Source organism: Plasmodium falciparum (assembly GCF_000002765.6).
Source record: "Plasmodium falciparum 3D7 genome assembly, chromosome: 11".
Lineage (NCBI taxonomy): Eukaryota > Apicomplexa > Aconoidasida > Haemosporida > Plasmodiidae > Plasmodium > Plasmodium falciparum.
Genome location: NC_037282.1, coordinates 1170001 through 1192500, shown reverse-complemented (window position 1 = coordinate 1192500; position 22500 = coordinate 1170001). Strand labels below are relative to the sequence as shown.

The 22500-nt window shown below is 18.8% G+C and overlaps 6 protein-coding genes across 6 annotated transcripts in view; 1 reads left to right on the top strand and 5 right to left on the bottom strand.

Moving 5' to 3' along the window:
• The window catches only part of PF3D7_1130900 (conserved Plasmodium protein, unknown function), a gene marked incomplete at both ends in the record, with an annotated part of 4213 nt that extends 1835 nt beyond the window's left edge, over positions 1-2378 (bottom strand). The window contains one exon of the mRNA XM_001347954.1: positions 1-2378. This exon is cut by the window's left edge and continues 1573 nt beyond it. Within this exon, the coding sequence (XP_001347990.1) occupies positions 1-2378 (2378 nt within the window).
• A 560-nt stretch (positions 2379-2938) lies between these two features.
• PF3D7_1130800 (armadillo repeat protein PF16, putative) lies at positions 2939-4897 on the bottom strand (the record flags this gene model as incomplete). The annotated part of the gene is made up of 2 exons (XM_001347953.2): positions 2939-3085; positions 3521-4897. 2 exons carry the CDS (start codon positions 4895-4897, stop codon positions 2939-2941), a joined length of 1524 nt encoding a protein of 507 aa, XP_001347989.2.
• Positions 4898-6884: 1987 nt separating this feature from the next.
• PF3D7_1130700 (structural maintenance of chromosomes protein 1, putative) lies at positions 6885-12341 on the top strand (the record flags this gene model as incomplete). The annotated part of the gene is made up of 1 exon (XM_001347952.1): positions 6885-12341. The coding sequence occupies one exon, from the start codon at positions 6885-6887 to the stop codon at positions 12339-12341; it is 5457 nt and encodes a 1818-aa protein (XP_001347988.1).
• Positions 12342-12795: 454 nt separating this feature from the next.
• On the bottom strand, positions 12796-16060 carry PF3D7_1130600 (methyltransferase, putative; the record flags this gene model as incomplete). Its single annotated transcript, XM_001347951.1, has 6 exons — positions 12796-12934; positions 13028-13099; positions 13192-13284; positions 13423-13494; positions 13605-13706; positions 13872-16060. 6 exons carry the CDS (start codon positions 16058-16060, stop codon positions 12796-12798), a joined length of 2667 nt encoding a protein of 888 aa, XP_001347987.1.
• A 716-nt stretch (positions 16061-16776) lies between these two features.
• PF3D7_1130500 (conserved oligomeric Golgi complex subunit 2, putative) lies at positions 16777-20821 on the bottom strand (the record flags this gene model as incomplete). The annotated part of the gene is made up of 7 exons (XM_001347950.1): positions 16777-16896; positions 17051-17098; positions 17320-17400; positions 17532-17594; positions 17678-17764; positions 17944-19473; positions 19793-20821. The coding sequence occupies 7 exons, from the start codon at positions 20819-20821 to the stop codon at positions 16777-16779; spliced, it is 2958 nt and encodes a 985-aa protein (XP_001347986.1).
• Positions 20822-22302: 1481 nt separating this feature from the next.
• The window catches only part of PF3D7_1130400 (26S protease regulatory subunit 6A, putative), a gene marked incomplete at both ends in the record, with an annotated part of 1320 nt that continues 1122 nt past the window's right edge, over positions 22303-22500 (bottom strand). The window contains one exon of the mRNA XM_001347949.1: positions 22303-22500. This exon is cut by the window's right edge and continues 1122 nt beyond it. Coding sequence (XP_001347985.1) covers positions 22303-22500 — 198 coding nt within the window.

The window sequence follows — 22500 nt, the reverse complement described above, 5'->3', positions numbered from 1 at the left end:
TTGTCATTTCTTATTTTGTTCATTTCATTTGTTACATGCTTTATTAAATTATTTTGTATAATGAATAAAATTTTGCTTTCTTTATTATTATATAATAAACTTTCTAAAAGATATGTATTCTTATATGTATGTATAATTTTTAAGATATCACATATTTCGTTCAGATCTAATTTTTTTTCTTTTTTTTGTATTAAAAAAAATTCTTCAAAAAAGGAGTAAAATATCTCTTTATCAAGGAAATTATGTGTACTATATATTTCTAAAAAATTTTTAAATACTTTACAGTACGTTGTTATATTTATATTATCATCACTGTATTTTAATTTTTTTTTTTTTTTAATTTCTTCTTGTTTATATAAGGAATATAAGTACAGACAATTCTTTAATATGTTTGTATATAATTTCAAAACATCACAATATCTAATGAACTCATCGACAAAATAACATGTATCACCATACCTAAATTTAGTTAGATTCTTTTTTCCATCATTCGTTTTATTCATATTTATATCATCCTTAAAAATATGTTCACTTTGTAAAATCCCTTTATTATCATACATTCCAATGTGTATTATGTTATTATCTTTGTTGCGCATATCTAAAGGATGTGTATCATAAAATTTTACATCATCATCATCATGATGATTATGACTTTGTTTTTTTTTTTTCCTTTCTTTTATATAATTTTGCATAGATGTATAAAATTCAAATATCAAACCAATTTCTTGAACATTAAAGTGTCTTCTCGTTTTTTTTTCTGCCTTGTTATTTTTTTTTATATTTTCTTCATAAGGGCTTTCTTTTTTTTTAATAGGATAAGAAAAGACATGAGGCTTTTCAAAAGAACTTTTTTTAATGAGTTCCTCATTTTGACTATTTTGAGAACATATTTTTTGTTCTTCACAAAATGTATTAATATTATTATTAAATATAAATAATTCTTTTGTTTTTTTATCATTACAAAATTGATTGTATTTGTTTATTTCATGTTCTTTCGTATTCATGACAACCTCTTTAATATGTGTGTGAACATTTTTTAGAATGTGCAAAAATAATTCCTCTGAAAGTTGGGAATTATTTATAAACTTCATTACATTTATAAGGAGAAGAGCAATATATTGTGGTTGGATCTCTTTTTTAAAATGTATTTGTTTTAATAAATTTTCATATAATTTTGTTTTATCATCATTATTCATATACATTTTATATGTAAAGTACTTTTGCGATAAATTATTTCTTAAATTATGTAATAATAAAATAATATCATTATTATTTTTGTTATCAAAATTGATATATATATGTAGCATGTTGTATATATTTTCTTCGTTTATTTTTTTGGTATCTTCATATATTCTATGAGCATCATCGTTTTTGTAAAAATGAATACATTCATTCATTTGATGGTCATTAAATATGGTTATATGGAGATCAACAGGATTATGAGATTTTTTTATATAATAATTTTTACCTTGACCACATAAATGTATATTATTATTATTATTATTATTATTATTATTATTATTATTTTTTTTTTTTTTTTTTTTATTTTGATTGATGTTGTTTCTTTTTGTTTGCTTTTTTTGATACAGCCTAGGATTAATAATACTCGTATGTATATTTAAAAAGGAAAGAATTAAATTATAGACGTCATATATATTATATAGCCCTTCCGATATCTTCCTTTCTGTTATTATAACCAACATATATATTAAATTAATGTCGTCTATATTTGTTTTTAATAAATATTTGATTACCATACATAATGCATATGAATCAATATATTCATCATTTTTTATTTTTTTCATAATAATATTCGAAATAATATTATTAAAAGAAGGTTCATTTTTTATATTTAAATTAACAAAATAATTTAAACAAAGACATAATTTTATAAAAGAAAATTTATTCATATTATATTTTATATAAAGAATTATTAATTTTATAACATTTTCATTGTAATATTTATATTTACTATAAGCTTGTAATAATTCTACTATATTCTGAGGTGTAATCAAAATATTTTTTTCATTTTTAATATTGTTTTGTAATATATTAATAATATCTCTTTCATTTTTTACAAGACATCCTTTTGTTAAAATGTTTTTATTATCATCATGGTAATTCAAAAGATTAATTAGTTTATTCTTTTTTTTTCCTTCTTTCTCACTCTCCTCCGTATAATCATACTTACACAATTTCTTTTTACAAGTACTTAAAAAATATATTTGTTTCTTCCTAAAGAATATATTATCTTCTTGTAATTTTACAAAGGTGGGAAAATTACCAACACATAAATGATTGATTGAAAAATATGATTTAAACAAATGTTCACAGGTTTTCTGGATCTTTCTTTTATGGCCCCTTAGTACGTATTTCATGAAGAAAAAAAAAAAAAAAAAAAAAAAAAAAAAAAAAAAAAAAAAATATATATATATAATAAATATATTATATATATTATATATATATATATATATATATATATATATATATATATAGATATAGATATGTTTTTTTTTTTTTTTATTTTTTTGAAAAATGAAGCAAATAATTTAAGGTAGAAAAGAAAATAACGTTACACAGGGAAGAAGGCCCTTCATAGTTATATAAATAAAAACAATTGAATAAATGTACAGATACATTTTTTTAAGTACATTCAACATATTATATATATATATATATATATATATATATATATATTATAATATTAATTATATTATTTATTAAAAATGCTCACATATATTCAAATTTAAATACAATCCAACTGTCATCACATGTAGAAAATATTTGTAAAATGATATTTTTTTTTATATATATATATATATATATATATATATATATATATATATATATATATATATATATATATATATATATATATACATATATACATACATACATATATATATATATAGTTGTAATATTATGGTTCCTTTTTGATTTAATTTTTTTGAACTTCATCTATCCTCTTAATCAACATATCTGAATATCCTGGTGTGTAATAATTAACAATATCTTCTGGGAATGTTTTATTAATATTATTTATTTCGATTTCGTACTTTTTTCCTTCCTCTGTATTTTTTATTTCCTAAAAAAAAAAAAAAAAAGAATAAAGTATGTGTATGTCGACTAAGCACCTGATCATATATCTTTTTTAAATTCCCAAAGAAATAATAATAATAATATATATGTACTTATATATACATATGTTATAGTACTATTTAATGTTATCGCTTAATGTGCTAAGGACTATTATGATTTAAGATCTCTGATATTTTTTTCTAATTCTACATTTTTATATTTTTTTTAAATAAATAAATAAATATAAATATATATATATATATATATATATAATACATTTAATATATATATATATAATACATTTAATATATATATATATAATACATTTAATATATATATATATAATACATTTAATATATATATATATAATACATTTAATATATATATATAATACTTTTATATATATATATATAATACATTTAATATATAGTTATATTATTACTTGTAAATATTTTAAACAACCAGATTGAATGAAAGCCTTTTTAGAAGATGAATTTTTGGGTAATAATTTGGAAAATTGAAGAATGGAATATTTTGCAAGGGGCCAAGTGGATTTAATAAAAATAGGTTGTAAAGCATTTATATCTGTTATTTTTTGTATGATTAATTTTAATGCCTCTTTAATTTTTTTCTTTAGATCATCAGAAGAATCATTAGAGTTATATAAGTTGACTAGAATAATTAATAGATTTTCATCAGCTATTTTTTTTGCATGTTCGGTTGAATGTTTCCCTATATTTCCTAAAGTCCATACCGTTGCTGATTTTATATAATCTTGTGATTCTTGCAGAAGACATTTTTTTAATACACCTATAGTATTAGCAAAAATAATATTTAAACTTAATGTTTCCGAGAAAGATGATATGAATCCTATACATAATATGGCTGGTAATTTCATATGATCTTTTGATATATCTATAAAATCACAAAGAAAAGGTATGGTTCCAGCTCTTGTAATAATTTTACAAATATCTTCATTATGTTTACTCATTTCTTTTAAACAATTTGCACAATTCTTTTTAACAATATCATCATTATCTTTTAATAAATATAAAATTTTAGGAAATACATCATTCTCAATTATTAATTCTGTTAATTCATCTTTATGTTTAGCTATATTAGATATACAATTACATGTATATCTTTTTATATATATGTCATTATTATCTAGAAATTTTATTAAATTAGATAAACAATTATTATCGACTATATTTTTTGCTATATCTATTGAATGTTTAGAAAGTTCTGATAAAATATTTATAGAACTTTTAATTAAATTATTATCTTTTTCTTGTAAACATAAAATTAATAAAGGTATAATACCTTTATTCACAACAATATTTGATAATTCCTCATCATTCTTTATAATAGCACATAATGTATTTATATATGATTCTTTTAATTTTATATCATATTCATATAAACCATCTATTAAATAATCTATACAATTATCTTCTCCAACCATTTTTGCTAACTTCTCATTATGCCTAGCTAAACATTGTAATGTATATGCGCTATTCTTTCTATAGTTCTTATTCTCATGTTTTAAACAATATATTAAATGTGGTAATATATCGTTCTCAAGAATTGTTAATGCTATTTCCTCAGAATGGCTAGCTAGCTTCCCTAAAATTAAAGTAGCATTTTGTTGTACGATGGGTACCTTGTCTAATATTAAAGGGCGTAATAAAATTATGATATCTGTATTTATTAATATTTCTATATTGTGAGACTTTAAACAATAATCACAAACATTCTGTGTGAACTGAATCCTAGATCTATTGTACTCTTCAAATATTTGCTGAATAACTTTGCTCATCTTTTTATATCACAACAAAAAAAAAATAAAATATAAAAAATAAAATATATATATATATATATATATAATATATTTTTGTGCAAATTCAAGAGAACAAGAAGAAAAAAATAAAGAAATGTTTTTTTTTTTTTGATGCGAATAATTATAATATAAATGAATATCCTATATATAAAACCCTCTAATCGTTTTATATTTTTTTAAAGACCTTTTAAAACATAAAATGGGAAGAAAAAAAAAAAAGAAAAAGGAAAAGGAAAATGAGAAAGAGAAAGAGAAAGAGAAAGAAAAAAAGAAAGAGGAAGAAAATGAGAAAGAGGAAAAAGGAATGACATATATATACATTAATAAATATCAATAATATTATATATATATATATATATATATATATATATATATATATAATATATCATGACGAAGCGTTAGAAAATTTTAAGTACCTTTATATTATTCTATATAATATTGAAAAAGTTGTCTATTTTATAAATATGTATATTAAGGACAAAAGCTATTTTTTTTAAAATGTTAGACAAAATAGAAAAGAAAAATTATATAAATATATAAATATAAATATATATATATATATATATATATATATATATATATATATTTCATTTTAGAGATAATAACATATGTTATATATATATATATATATATATATATATATTTTTTTTTTTTTTTTTTTTTTTTTATCATTCTCTATATTATCTTAATATATATATTAAAAATTCTCCTTATATATATCATGACGAAATAATAATTTCTTTTCCTTTGTACATACAATAACAAATGTCTAAAAACAAACCTTTAGTAATATATCATTTTTCAGCTTTTAATATTTTTTAAAAAAGAAACAAAATAATAATACCGTTATATTATATATATAATATATATATATATATATATATATATATATTTATTTATTTATATGTTTTTTTTTTTTTTTTTTTTTTTTTTTTTTTTTGTTTTCTTTAAATGTTTATCTTTATCAAACAAGTGTAAATTGTGATAAAAATAATTATAATTTTTTTTTTTTTGTTCATATATATATTTATGTTGTACAAAATATTATTACGTAAAAATTATCTTAATATTGATATGTATGAATATAATTTTTTTTCCTTCTTTTTTTCTCTCTTTTTTTATTTTATTTTATATTATTCTATTTATTTATTATTAATTTATTTATTTATTTATTTTTTTGAAGCCTTTAAAGCAAGAGTGTAAAACATAAAAAATATTATATTTTTACAAGAGTACATATATATATATATATAATATATATATATAATATATATATATGCATTATATTATTATTTTTTTTTTTTTTTGAGAGACTTCAAATTAAATAATGATTATATGTAGATATAATTATTTTTTTTTAAATGTATCATTATAAATATATTTAACTATACATATATATATATATATATTTATTTATTTATATTTATATATACATAAAAAGAATAAGAATTTTTCAAGGGTTAAACATATATATATATGAGCTACTAGATTTAAAAAATAGTCGAATATATATATGTATGAATTTTTTTCAAGAATATTAAATATGTGTAAATAAATTTTTATGAAATGTGAATAAATTATATAAAATGTATATATATTTGTAATATAATTGTTGTATATATGTGATTCTCTCTCTCTCTCTTTTTTTTTTTTTTTTTTTTTTAACTATTTTATTATAAAACATAAACAAATAAATAAATATATACATATATATATATATATATATATATATACATATGTATTACCTTATTATTGTACTTTCATGATATATATGTGATACATATATTTGATATATTTAAATTAGTTGGTATAATAAATTAGGGTGTGATCTTATAATTAACAATTTTCTTATTCGTTGTGATAAGAAATATTACACATATATATATATATATATATATATATATATATTTATTTATTTATTTATATTATTTTTTATTTCTTTATTTTTTTTTTTTTTTGTGAACTTATGGAGAGAAGGGGAAAAAATCAAACCAACGATGCTACTCTTAACGAATTTGATGATGATACCTCTGAATTTAGTATGAACATATTGAATCATCCTAACACGGATGTATTAGTAAGTCCCATTAAAGTTGTGGACCATGATTTTAATAATTTTATTAATAATAAATGTTTAGATTATTCAATTGATTCTTCTTTAGATATTACTACTAGTAATTTAACAACTCTCAAAAGTAAAGGGCAACAAAAAATAAATAAGTCGAATCACGCAGTTCAAAATGGAAATAATAATATGGATGAGAAAATAAAGAAAAACACCATATTAGTAAATAAAGAGGAAAAGAATAAAAAAGGAGATGCAAATGTAAATGTTGCTCATGAAAATGTCGCCCTTCAAAATGTCGCCCTTCAAAATGCCGCCCTTCAAAATGTTGAAGAGGAGAACAACTTAACAAGAAATAAAGGAAATTTCAAATATGCTGAAAATTTTAGCGGTAGTAATAATAATCATTATGGTAGTAGAGTCATCCAAAAAAGTAAACATACGCAAGATTATAGGAAGGATGGGTCTTATGAACAAGAAGAAATAGAAGATAATGAATATATTAACATTTCTCAAAGTAAAGCCCAACATGAAGATATGAATAATGTTCAAAGTATTATCCCACATGATGATTCAATTATTACTCCGAGTAACCATAATAATTTAAAATGTGATGTCCTAATAAAAGATAAGGATCAATCATATAATAGGAATATGAAGAAATACAGTGAATTTAATTTAAAACAACAGGATTTATCCATATCTCAAGATTATTTAAACAATAGTATATTATCAAGTGTTGGTCTTTATAAAGAAAATGATTTGTGTTTTATTAAATATATTATCGTATCTAATTTTAAGAGTTATGAAGATGAAAATATTATCGGTCCTTTCTCAAAATTTACGTCTATTATTGGACCCAACGGGTCAGGTAAATCGAATATTATGGACTGTATATGTTTTGCTTTAGGTATAAATAATAAATATTTACGTGTGAAGAATTTAAGAAATTTAATTTATCATAAAGAAAATGAAAAAGCTGAAGATATAAATAAACGTATATGTTATGTAAAAATAATTTTAGAATGTAATAAAGAAAATGTTGAAATAAAAAGAACCTTAAATTATAAAGGAGTTAGCAATTTTTATATTAACGATAAATTAGTTGATCAGAAAGAATATATGAATTTCCTAAGAAAAAATCGAATTGAAACCAAAACCAAAACGTGCTTAATTTTCCAAGGTGATATAGAAGATATTATTAATAAAAAACCAAACGAGCTAGCCAAATTATTTGAATATATTAGTGGTTCAGACGAATATGAACAAATATATGAAGATATAAAAGAAAAATTAAAAGAAAAACAAATTAATTGTAAGAATTATTTAAATGAAAAGAAAAAAATAGAACAAGAAATGAAAATACATAAAATACAAATGAATGATAATATAGAACATAATAAACTTAAAGAAAATTATGAATATGAAATTAAATTATATTATCTATTTAAATTATATCATTATTTTAAAAAAAAAGAAAAATTTAAAGAAGATTTACTCCTATATAAAGAAGAAAGCTTACAATTTGAACAAGATATATTAAATCAAAATAAAAAAAAAGCAAATACATTAGAAAAAAATAATCTAATTAAAAAAAAAGAATCTATAAAAATTGAAGAAGATATCAAAAAGAATTATGTACAAATTAATCAATTAAAAATATTATTAAACGAAATATCAGAAAAAAAAAAATTTTGTAACGATTCTTTACAAAAATTGGTTTCTAATAAAAAACTCAAAATCAACATGCAAGAACATTGTAATAAGTTTATGGAAAATTTAAATTTACAAATAAAGGAACAAAATAAAAAATTAGAAAATGAATATAAAAATAAATTAAAAATTAATATAAAATTCTTTTCAAAATATGAATGTGTACAAAATATCATCAAAACGAAAATTGAGGAATGTAAAATGAACTCACATATCGACCAGCAGGACCAAAATGAATCCAACGTACATTTGAATAATGAAAACATAAAAAAAAAAAATGATAAAAAAGGAAAAAAAAAATTAAATATAAATAACCATGATGATATGAAGATATCTAATCAAGATGTATCGAATAATAATAATAATATGATGGAATATTATACAAATATGTTAAATTTCTTAAAAGATGAAAAAATATTAAATAAAATACATATTGATAGTACAAATAATTATGAAAATCCATATGAAAATTATAATATTATCGAATTTATAGAAAATATTGATGAATATAAAAAATGTAAAGAGACATATCTGTATTTATGTGCGAACAGTAATATTAATATAAATAATTACACAAACTTATCTTGTTCTTTAAAAAAAGATATAAAAGAATTACAAGAAGAATGTGATACATTAAATAGGAAGAAACAAAAAGAATTATTAGAATATGAATCTGAAAAATTAGCATATGATCAATTAAATGAACGTATATATAAATTAAATAGTGTCATAAAGGAACAAGATGATAATATCCAAAATAATAAAATGAAAATAAAAATGTGGAATGAAACTATTTTACAAAAGGAAAAACAAATTGAAATATTAGAAGAACAAACCAATATTTTAAATGTTCATAAAAATGAATTAATTTCATTTGAGAAAAAAAGAGATATTATAAAAAATTTAAAAAATACGTTTGGACATGATCAAGTTTTTGATGAAGTTAGTAATTTATATCAAGTGAATAATCAAATATATTATACAGCTGTAAATAATGTTATACATAAATATAATAATTTTCTGGTAGTCAGAAATATTGATATAGGTATGAAGTGTATAAAATATTTAAAGGATAATAAATTACAAAGAATGGATTTTATACCCTATGAAAATTTTGTATCAAATTTAAAAAAAAAAAAAATAAATAAAAATAACATAACAGAAGAGGTTTATACAAGAAAAAACGAACAACAAAAACAAAAACAAAAACAAGGTCGTGATGGTGGTGGTGATGGTGATGTTGGTGGTGATGGTGATGTTGGTGGTGATGGTGATGTTGGTGGTGATGCTGGTGGTGATGATGATGTTGGTGGTGATGATGATTATGATTATAATGATTTTCAAAATACAGAACATGATACACACCTTGGTAACCATAAAAGGAGTGTGTCTTCCTTTAATAATGTAGACAAAGTTATTAATACATTTAAAAAGAAAAATATAATTTTAGCAAATAATTGTCTTGTATGTGATCAAGAATATAAAATAATGTTTGATTATTTAATAGGAGAAGATACATTAATTGTAAATAATATAAAAGATGCTGAAGATATAAAAAATAGGTTTCCTTATATAAATATTAATATGGTAACATTAAATGGACATGTTATTTCTAAAAATAATAATTTAATTATTGACATTACAAATAGATATTCGGATATAGAGAAATTTAATAATAAAAGATTAAATATTAATTTATATAATAAATTAATAAACGAGAAAGAAGAATGTATAAATAATATTAATGAGTGTAATCGAAATATTATTCAAACTAATGAACTTATAAATAAACAACAAAGTGAATATGAATTAAATAAAAAAAAAATTTCAAGTATATTAATTAAAAAAAATATTTTTGAAAAAGAAATCGAAGCTAAAAATAAAGTAATGGAAAATTATGAACAAAAAATAGATAAATTAAAAAATATAGATTTAAAAAAAAAATTCGAATTATTAGATACTTATGAAAAAGAATTATTTAAAGAAAGGAATAGTCTTTCAATGTATCAAAAAGATGCTTTCAAAAATTTAAATCATAAATTAAAAATTGATAATATTTATGAAATTATAGAACATAATTTAAGGGATATAGACAAAATTAATGAAAACATTAATCGAATAAAAAATAATATAAAAAAATTAAATGATGATATTAACGAATTATTAGATAAAAAAAATGAAATCAACTTTTTAGAAAAAAATGAGGAATCAATAAATGAAGAAAATATTAAAAAACAATTAATATCTCTTGAAAAACAAGAAAAAGAATCAAATGAACAAATTGATAATATACAAAAAATATTACAAAAATTAGAAGAGGATAAAATAAATATTTATAAAAATCTTAATAATCTTAATCAAGAATTAAATCAACTTCGTGATAATATAAATACAAATTTTGAAAAATATGAACATATAGAAAATAAAATTGAAAATTGTCAAAAAAAAATACAAATATATACACAATTTATAAATGATCTAATAAATGAATGTGATATAAATAGTGTCAATATTTTCTTAACAAATAACCTATTAAAAGATATACATGATCAAGTTGATATAAACCAATATGCTCAAACGAAAAACAAAAAAGAAAACGACAAAAATTACAACAATAATAATAATAATAATAATAATAATAATAATAAAAAGAAGAAGAAAAAGAAAAAGGAAAGTAAAGGTAAAAGTAAAAGTAAAAAGAATCATATGTCCAGTGATCCATATCAAAAAAGAAAAAGCAAACTACTAGAAGATAGTGACAGTGAACAAGAATATAATACATCTAATAGTAATAATACATCATGTAATATCTCGGAAGAAGAAAATGATATACATGAACATGATGAAGAAGAACAAAATAACATACTTTTATCGAATATATCATTCGATCTTTTATCAGATGATTTAAAAAATATGGAAAATGATAAAGATATAAACAATGAAAAAGAAAATATGGAAAAAGAAATTGAAAGAAAAAAAAAACTGTTAAAATTAAAAAATGTAAATTGTAATGCTGAAAAAGAATATGAAAAATTAACATCTAAATTAAAATCAATTGATGTATCGCTTTCTGAAGAAAGAAAAGAATGTAATTTATTTGAACGTAATTTTAGAATATTACAAAAAAAAAGATCTTACAAATTCTTACATTGTTTTAATTATATTAAAAATATTATAGATAATGTATATAATAATTTAACATATAATGCTAAACATCATGTCGGTGGACAAGCCTTTTTAGACTTATGTAATTTTAATGAATTTAATAAAGATGATGAACCTTTCTATTGTGGTATCAAATATAATAATATGCCTCCAATGAAAAGATATTTTGAAATATCTGAATTAAGTGGAGGTGAAAAAAGTATTAGTGCATTAGCATTAATTTTCTCTATTCAAAAATATATTAATAATTCATTTATTATACTTGACGAAGTGGATGCAAATATGGACCCTCTCAAAATCCAGTCTCTAACAAGATACCTAAATTCAATTAATAGTCAAGTTATTGTTATTTCTTTGAAGGAAAAATTCTTTAGTAAAAGTCAATCATTAATCGGAGTGTACAAAAATAAACATAAAAAGTGTTCAAAAACAATTACTTTGGATATAAGTAAATATCGACAGGATGTACCAAACAATTGATCTACAACAAAAACAAAGGATATAACTATATACATATATATATATATATATATATATATATATTTATTTATTTATTTATTTATTTATTTACATTTTTAATGCATACTACAAATTTTATAACATATAAGATTCATCAATTCACATTTCATTTTTATTAAAATATATTTTTTATATTTCAAAAATATTTATATTTCATATTAAATAGCTAGTATCCATGTGTTATAGACAAGAAAAAAAAAAAAAAAAAAAAAAAAAAAATTCTGACATGTTCATGTGAAATATTGAATCAATTTTTTTTCGCTACATATATATATATATATATATATATATATATATATATATATATATATATTTATTTATTTATTTATTTATTTATTTATATATACATATGTATGAATTTTTTTCTTTTTTTTTACCTCTATTATAACTTTTTATACCCACGAATATATGATCTTTAGAAATATTTGAAGTTGGTTAAATTTAAATTTTGATGATTAAAAAATACGATTGCATAATTTTCTAATGTTATGTGTCTATTTACATATTTAATTAAGTACGAATTTTGTAGTCCTTCCTCCAAAAGATAAAGGATTCTACAAGAAAAAAAAAAAAAAAATACATATAAATATAAACATGTATATATATATATATATATATATATATTTAATTAATAATAAATATAATACCTTGATAGATCAATAACAAGTTTTATTTTTTTTCCAATGGACTTTTTTTCTGGGACATTACAAGAAGCATATCTGTATATTTAATTAAAAATATAAATATATATATATATATATATATATATTTATTTATTTATTCATTTATTTCCCCCTTTTTATTAACATACCCAGACATATGATTCACCATGTGCTGAAAAAGGTTCTTATCAATATTTAATTCTTTTAAATATTTATAGCCCACAATTTTTTTAACTTCACACCTGCATTTTATTAAAAAAAGAAACAACATGTTCATAGTATATTATAGAAAAAACATAAACGAACAACATAAATAAAAAATATATATTATATATATATATTTATTTATTTATTATTATATAATTTTATGATTTATTAACCTATGATGGCAACAAGGAGCTAAGATAAAATAATTTTCTACGACATTATCCTTTACGCTATTCACTAACATTCTATAATATGAAAAAAGTAAATAATTATAAAATGATGATGAATAAATAAAAAATAAAAAATATATGTACATATATATATATATATATATATATATATATATATTATATACCTTAGGGCTAAATCACTACCATTTCCACATAAATGCTTGGTTAAATATGTAACCTTTTGAAAGTCCAAATCTTTTAAAAAATTATTAACATTGTTATACACCCTACAAGCATAAAATGATAAAATGTAAAAATATGTAATTAAACAGAAACATACATATATACATACATACATACATACATACATACATACATACATACATACATACATACATACATACATACATATATTTTTATTTATTTATTTATTCATTCCATTTATGCCTTACTTCTTAAGGTTATTATTTCCCTGGGTTAATGCTGTGAAAAGCTTTTTCATATTAATATCCAAGTAACTCTCAATACATAATAAATTATTTTTTAAAAATTCCTCCGAAATAAATGAAGTTTTATCACTATTAAATTTTTTAATATGCGTAATATATTTACTTTGTTCGTCTTTTGTGTTTAATTCTTTATTTTCTTTTCCTTTTTCTTTTTCTATTTTTTTATATATATCATTATAATAATAAAATTGTATTATATCTGGTACTAAGAAATGGTTTTCTTGTACATTTTTATCTTTTATAAAATGTATAAATTTATTTAAATTAAAATCTGATACATTTGTTCTTATCCTAAGTATATTTTCGTTATTATTGTGTTCAATTTGCATAAAGAAATCTTTCATTTCTTTTTTATTTCTAAGAGATTCTTTTTCAATAATTAACATTTTACATTTTTCATATGCTGCTTGACTAGGATGTAATAAAGCAGATGGTTCATTAGTACATAATATATTGTGTTGATCATTTTTTTTGTTGTTATCATTATTAATATAAGACATTTTTTTATCATCATTTTTTGGTTCTCCTTTATTAACATTATATTTTTGTAAAATATCTCCTAAGTTGTTCATAATAAAATTTATCCATCTTGTTGTATTTGCTTTGCCTGCACCAAGTTCAATAAATAAAGATTGTATATTTGTGTGTGTAGAGGATATAAATATTTCCTTCTGGTTTAATAAATTATGGAAATGTACATAAAAGGAGTTATTGAAATATACAAGTAAAAATAATAAATTTATATTTTGTATATCATGTTTATCTAAATTATTTAAAAAAAAGAAGATAGAATATATATCTTTTTCTTTTATTTTTTCCATATCTTTTCTATTGAAATTTTTATTTTTTATTCTTTTCATTATATTTAATTTACAACAAAGATAAATAGTTAGATAAATTATTATACTAAGAATTTCATCTTTGTCCAGTTCGTTTTTCTCAACTAATTTAAAGGATGTCTTATTTTTAGTTTCATCGAAAATGTTTTTATAATCATCATCATTTTGGTTATTATTACCATCATTTTGGTTATTATTACCATCATTTGGGTTATTATTACCATCATTTGGGTTATTATTACCATCATTTGGGTTATTATTACCATCATTTGGGTTATTATTACCATCATTTGGGTTATTATTACCATCATTTTTTTTATTATTATCATTTTTTTTCCTCTTTGCTCCTTTCCTTTTCCTTTCTTCGTCATCGAAAAAATCAGGGTAGCGAAATATGAATACATCCACATAATTTATTATATCCCTAGTTATTTTATAATTATGAATATTACCTATATTTTTTAATGTTAATATAGGCAAAGTATATTTATTACTTTCATCATGTTGCTTGTACATATTTATAGACTTTTTGTACTCATCATTTTGCCTCTCATCCATTTTATTACAACCACCTTTTTTGTTAGGCGAACTACAATTTTCATCATGATCATTAATTTTTTTAGAATCACAAAAGTGTTGTTCCTTTGTACTGGTATTATAATTATTATAATCTTTTTCTAAACAAATATTGTTGTTATTATATATATGAGGTGTAGATATTTCATTTTTTTGTATTACAAACTCGTTTACACAATATTTCGGATTACGCTCCTTATTATTGTTATATATGTTTCTTTTATTACATATGATATCTTTTAATTTATTAATATGAATATAAAATAATAAATTTTGCTCTTCTATATTAATATCCACAATATTACTTTTATTTATATTATTATTTAATTTGTTATGCAACTTTTCTTTATATATATCATTTTCTAACATGGAAAAAAAAACATCCTTTCCATATTTTATATACCATATGAGTAATAAATTATATTTCATATATAAAAAATTATCAAAGGTTTTTATAGGTATACTCATTTTTTTTTTTATGGTGTCTAGTATTATATTATTGAATAATATATAATATTCATTTAACATATTCTCCACATCTTTATGTTTCAATATATAGGTATTACTATCATTAATATATGGGAAATAAAAAGGGGTGTAATGTAAGTACAAGTTTTTTATATATAATGGACATTTTTTTAAATGCTTCTTAATATATTTATTATCCTTATAAGGAAATATAAAACAATCATTTTCTAAGGGACACAACTTCTCCATAATATGAACATTTACATAAATATATTATATATATATATAATATATATTATATATGAATATATAATATATTTGAACCTCTAACTTTTTTTATTATCATTTTAAGGTCACTATTATATAAAAATATTATATTATAATAAAATAAAAAAAAATGAAAAATAAAAAAAACTTTTTTTTTTTTTTTTTTTTTTGATAGTATTTTAAAATTTAATATAGAATAAATGAATATATCTATCTATCCTATAATATTTCTTATTTATGTTTTTATTTTATTCCTTATTATATATTTATTTTCTTGATAATTATAATATGAGAATAATTCAAGAAAATAGATACTTTATTTTATGTATATACTATTTTTAGAAAACCAAAAAATAAAAAAATAAAAAAAAATAAAACAAATATTAAAAATATTAAAAATAAAATTAAATAAAATAAACGTGACAAAAAAGGTATTATATATATAAAAATATATATATATATGTATATATGTATATATGTATATATTCATATATGTATATATGTATATATGTATATATGTATATATTCATATATGTATATATGTATATATGTATATATTTATATATGTATATATTTATATATTTATATATGTATATATTTATATATTTATATTCGTTCAAATTAAAAAAAAAAAATAAAAATAATATGAAAATAAATACTATTCAATATATATTATATATATATAATATGTACATATTTTATCCTTTTATCTTTCTATTTTCCATTTTGCAATGATTTAGTAAGGCCCTCATATGAATGTTGGTATTTTTGTTTATCATAAAATTCTCGTCACATAATTTCTCATAATAACATACATCCTAAAAAAAAAAAAGAAAAAGTAAACATATATTATACATAGTGCTAAATGTATGATATATACAATATGTATGTCCTCGAATGTTCCGAAATTTTATTTTTTATTTTATTTTTTTTTTAATATTAAACTAATTTGAAAGGATTTATGATTATTACCAAATATATTTGTTGTTGTATCTTTTCCTCAAACGGTATATCGTCCTTCTAAAAAAAGAAAAATAAATAAATAAATAAATATATATATATATATATATATATATATATATATATATATATATATATATATAAATATATATATATTTATATTTATATTTATATTTATATATACATTTACATATTTGTCTATTTCTTATACAGATAAATCATATATGTTGACAAAAAAAAAAAAAAAAAAAAAAAAAAATCAATTAAACATAAAATGGTACCTTTAAAAATGTTTCTATTAAATTAAATTTTAGGATCCTCTTATTTTGTTCACAAATCTTTGCGTCAATTACATTTTTAATCTACCCAAAAGAAAAACATGATAAATCCATATTTGATCATATAAATAAAATATATATATATATATATATATATATTTCTTATGTGTGTGGTTTATATATTATTCCATTAATCTTGGCTTTATTTTAGTTACCTCGTTAAGATAATACTCGCTTATTTTATCAACAATTTTTGTAATTATGTCTTCTATAATAATCTACATAAGAAATAAAATCACATATAAATAAATAATATATATATATATATTTTATTTATGTTTATTAATTTTTTTTTTCTTACATCCGCTATTATGTCCTTATAAAATGATTTGAACGAAATTAGGGGAAGTACAATTTTGTCCACCTGTTCACTTGGTTTTTCAGGAATCTGATATGCAAAAAAAAATAAATAATAAAAAGGTGTAAAAAAAAAGAATAATACACCCAAATAAATAAATATAAATATATAAATATATAAATATATAAATATATATATATATATATATATATATATATATATATATATATATATATATTTATGTGGTGTGTTTATTTTATTATATTTACTCGCTTGCTTGTCATTTTATACACAGTAAAGAGAGAATGCAAATATATCAAAAAACTTGAACATATTTCAAACATTTTATTTATAAAAAAATCTTCAAATATTTTTTGTGTATTAATAACAATTTTTGTTAATGTTTTTAAGAACCCATTTATGCAACGAATATGATGCATAATTTTTCTTTTATTATTTTTTTCATAAAGATACAATGAGTTATTTTTTTTTTTTTTTTTTTCTCTTAGTATATTTTTATTTTCCTTTCCTATTTTATATAATATATCTACATTATCTATATTTAGAGTATGACATTTGTTTTCATTATTTAATAATACTTTTGAATAATTAGATGTATTATGGTTCTCATCATAAACATTTCTTTGATTTTTAGTATCATTTAATCTTTTTGAATAATCTGTATAATTTCGGTCTTGTTCATTAATTTTTTTATTATTTAAATTGGAAGAATCGAATCCTACATTCTTATCATTTTGTAGATTTGAACTATTCATTTTATTAGATTGCATATTATTCATATTATTGTTATCCTCTTCAGAAGATGAAGTTATAATATCATCGTGAATATAAGATGAACTATAATTATGTACTTGTATATGATCTTTACCATTTACATATAATTTTTTTTTTTCATTATTTTCTATATGTACATTTTCTTCTTTTAAAGTTGTATCATTAATAAAATTATTCAATATTTTATCAAACATCCATATAGTTATATCACCAATATTATTTGGAAGTACATATTGCCCATCCTTGTTAATACATGAATATATTTTTTTACTAGTTTTAAATATTTTTCTTAATGACAAAAAATCAGATATAAAAAAACCTATACTATTATATCCTAATGTTGGACTCCAATAAAACTTATTTATTTTTTTTTTTTCTACTTTTAATATTTTGATTTCTTCATTTTCCTCTAGAAATAATAAAAAGGATTCTATATTAGTTATATAATTTTTAAAATGCTTAAATATAAAAGATAAATAATTTGTTAAACATTCAGGTATATAATATTTACTTGTAAATAAGATTTTAAAAATTTTTATTAAATTTATTGTTTCTTTTAACCAATAAAAATTATTTTCAAATATATATTTCTTATCAAATAAAATTATATTTTTATAATTATCATTCATTTTGTTTTCTAATAAATTCAAAACATATTGTACATATCCTTCTCTTTCAAAATTTTTCAAATATTTTTTCATCTTCTCATCCAATATAAATAATTCATACTTGCTTTTCCCTACTAACCTTTTTATATCATTAAAAAGGTAGGTTGTCTTAATATATCTTTCCATAAAAACATCAGAATATCTTAACATAAATATATCACCAAACTTATTTTTTATTATCTCCAATATTCTCTCCAAAATGCCCTGTGTACAAAATAGCACACCTTCATCTATCTCATTTATTCTTTTGATTATTTCTTGCACATTCTTATCTTCTAATATGTTTTCTTTGATATATACAATTAAATCTTCGTACGTCTCAAAAGGTTCATATTCCTGAAAAAAAAAAAAAAAAAATAAAAAATAAAAAAGAAAAAATAAAAAAGAAAAAAGAAAAAAGAAAAAAGAAAAAAAAAATTATATAATGTGAAAATATGTTTGAGCAATAAATATATATGAAACGTGGGAACGTTTCTGCATACACCCATATAAATGAAGAGACATCACGTGAATATAAATAAATAAATAAATATATATATATATATATATATTTATATTTATTTATTTATTTATTTATTTATTTATATGTATGTATAACGAGGTGTTTATTTTATTATATATTCATTAATTTATTCATTTTTTCCTTTAAACGTACGATATAATTTATATAGACTTCCTGGAAGTGTATTATAAAGACATTAAAAAAATTTATCAAATAACAAGAATTTAATATATAATTTAAGGACTGATTTAATATATTATGTTCATTAATATTTTGTATGAATCCATTTTTTAACAATTTTAAGAAAATATAAGACAAGTCGTTTATTTTTTTTTCCACCTGATCTATTACATTTTTTAATTTTTCATTTAAATTTTCAAAAGAAAATTTGTTGACAGTAACCAGTATGGTTTGTTGTTCACATTTAGCTTCTAGACCATATTTATTAAGAAGATTATAAAAATCTTGTAATTTGTGTGATATAGTTTTTATTCTTTTATAATTATTATATATCATAGCTTTAATATTCCATATAGATGTACATATATTTATTAATCTTTTAGCTAGATCATATAAAAAATATATATTATTTTTATATATATCATCTTCAATAAATAATGAACAAGAATTAGTAGAAGATAAAATATTATTCATTTCATAATTATATGAATAAATTTTTTTTTGAATATCTATTAATATATTATAACATTCTGATTTTTCATATTTTCTTAATTCTTTTTCTATTTTATTTATTAATTCGTATATATCTATATTGGTTTGTAAAATATTTTTTATATAAAATATATTTATTTTATCTAATAATATGTCATTAATTCTTTTATTAATATTATTAATCTCATTCAATAACTTTTTTACAAACCGTTTTGATATTTTTATTTCTTTATCTAATATTGGAATCATATTTTCAATATAATTTAAATTTGCTGGTAAAGACATAAATTCTTTCGAATTCTTGTTCAGTATTTTTATTATGTCATTATGAATTACATTTTTCATTAATATCAGATCGTTTTTTATATCGAAAACGGATTTATATTTTATTGATTCTATTACATATGTCATGGGGTTATTCATAACGTTCAGAATATTTTCACTCTTTAAAAGTTCCCCTTTCTTTCTAAACCTTAAACCATCATTCATCTTTTCTTCTTCCTTTTCCATTTTAAAAAAACGTTAAAAGGAAATCTATTGCTTTGTGATATTTCGCATATAAAAATAAATAAATAAATATATATATATATATATATATATATATATATATATATATTTCGCACACATAATCTTATTAAATTTTTTTTTTTTTTTTTTTTTTTTTTTCAAAACACAAACGTTAATACTTTCATTTTTAACTTATTTCTTTATATGGAAAAAAGGAATATACACATATATATATAATATATATATAATATATATATATATAATATATATATTATTTATTTATTTTAACTTTCATAAAGTGAACATATACCTTCTCTTTCATTATTAATATCATTATAGTTATCAAACACTTTCAATATATATATTATTATGTTTATTCTTTATTATTATTATTTTTTTTTTTATACACCTTCAAGTTATACCATTCATATTAAAAAAAAAAAAAAAAAAAAAGAGACCAAATTATCAATTTATCACACCAAAAAATAAAATAAATGAACCCTTTTTATTTACATTATTTAAATATTTTTATATAAATGCACATAACATTTTATACATAATATGAAATATATAATATATATATATATATATATAATATTATTTACATATGTTTAATGTTCAATTATTCCTTATAAAACAATTTCAATTTAAAAATATTTTTTAAACATTCATATAAAATGTGTTCAATACAAAAAAAGAAACTGAAGAATAAATAAAATAAATAAAAAAAAAAATAACAAAATAATAAACAAAAGATATATAATATAAATATTAACAATATTATAAATAAGAAATAATTAAAACAAAAAAATAATTTTATCGTATATGCTTATATTATAATAGAACAATTTACACCATTAAATAAAATCATATAAATATAAATATATATATATATATATATATAATATATATGTTATTTTTATTTATTTATATTTATCCAATTAATCATACCTTTTGAGGGGAATAGGAGAAAATATCAGAATTGATTATATTCAGACATTTTCCATAAAGTAATGTATTTTATATAGGTATGTATATTTCTTTTGTGTAACCTTAAGGTGAAATATTATTATTCATGTATGTAAAAAGTATACAAAAGGAAACATAAATAAATAAATAAATATATATAAATAAATAAATATATATATATATATATATATTTATATATATCATTTTTATTTATTTTTTTACTTATTCCTTTTTGTAATGCTCCATTTTGTATGAACACGTTCAGGTAAATTAAGGAAAAAAAAAAAAAAATTAATTTATAAAAAATGGCTAGTTTGTACACAAAAGTTATTGCATATTCAGGAAAAAAAAAATAAAAAAATAACCAAATAATAAATAAAACATATATATTTATATATATATATATATATATATATATATATATATATAATATTCATATGTATATACCTTTATATACTTATATTTTTTATACTTTACTATTTGATTATATCCCCAGTCATATATATACAAAAAAATTAAGTAAAATAATTCAAGGTACTCTTCTTTTTAGACAATACCGATGTAATGCCTTCCACAAAATCTTCATGATCAATTTCGGTTGCTCCTCTTCTTAAGGCTATCATTCCAGCTTCAACACAAACAGCTTTTAACTGTGCTCCATTAAAATCGTCAGTTGATCTGGCTAATTCTTCAAAATTGACATCTTTGTGGAC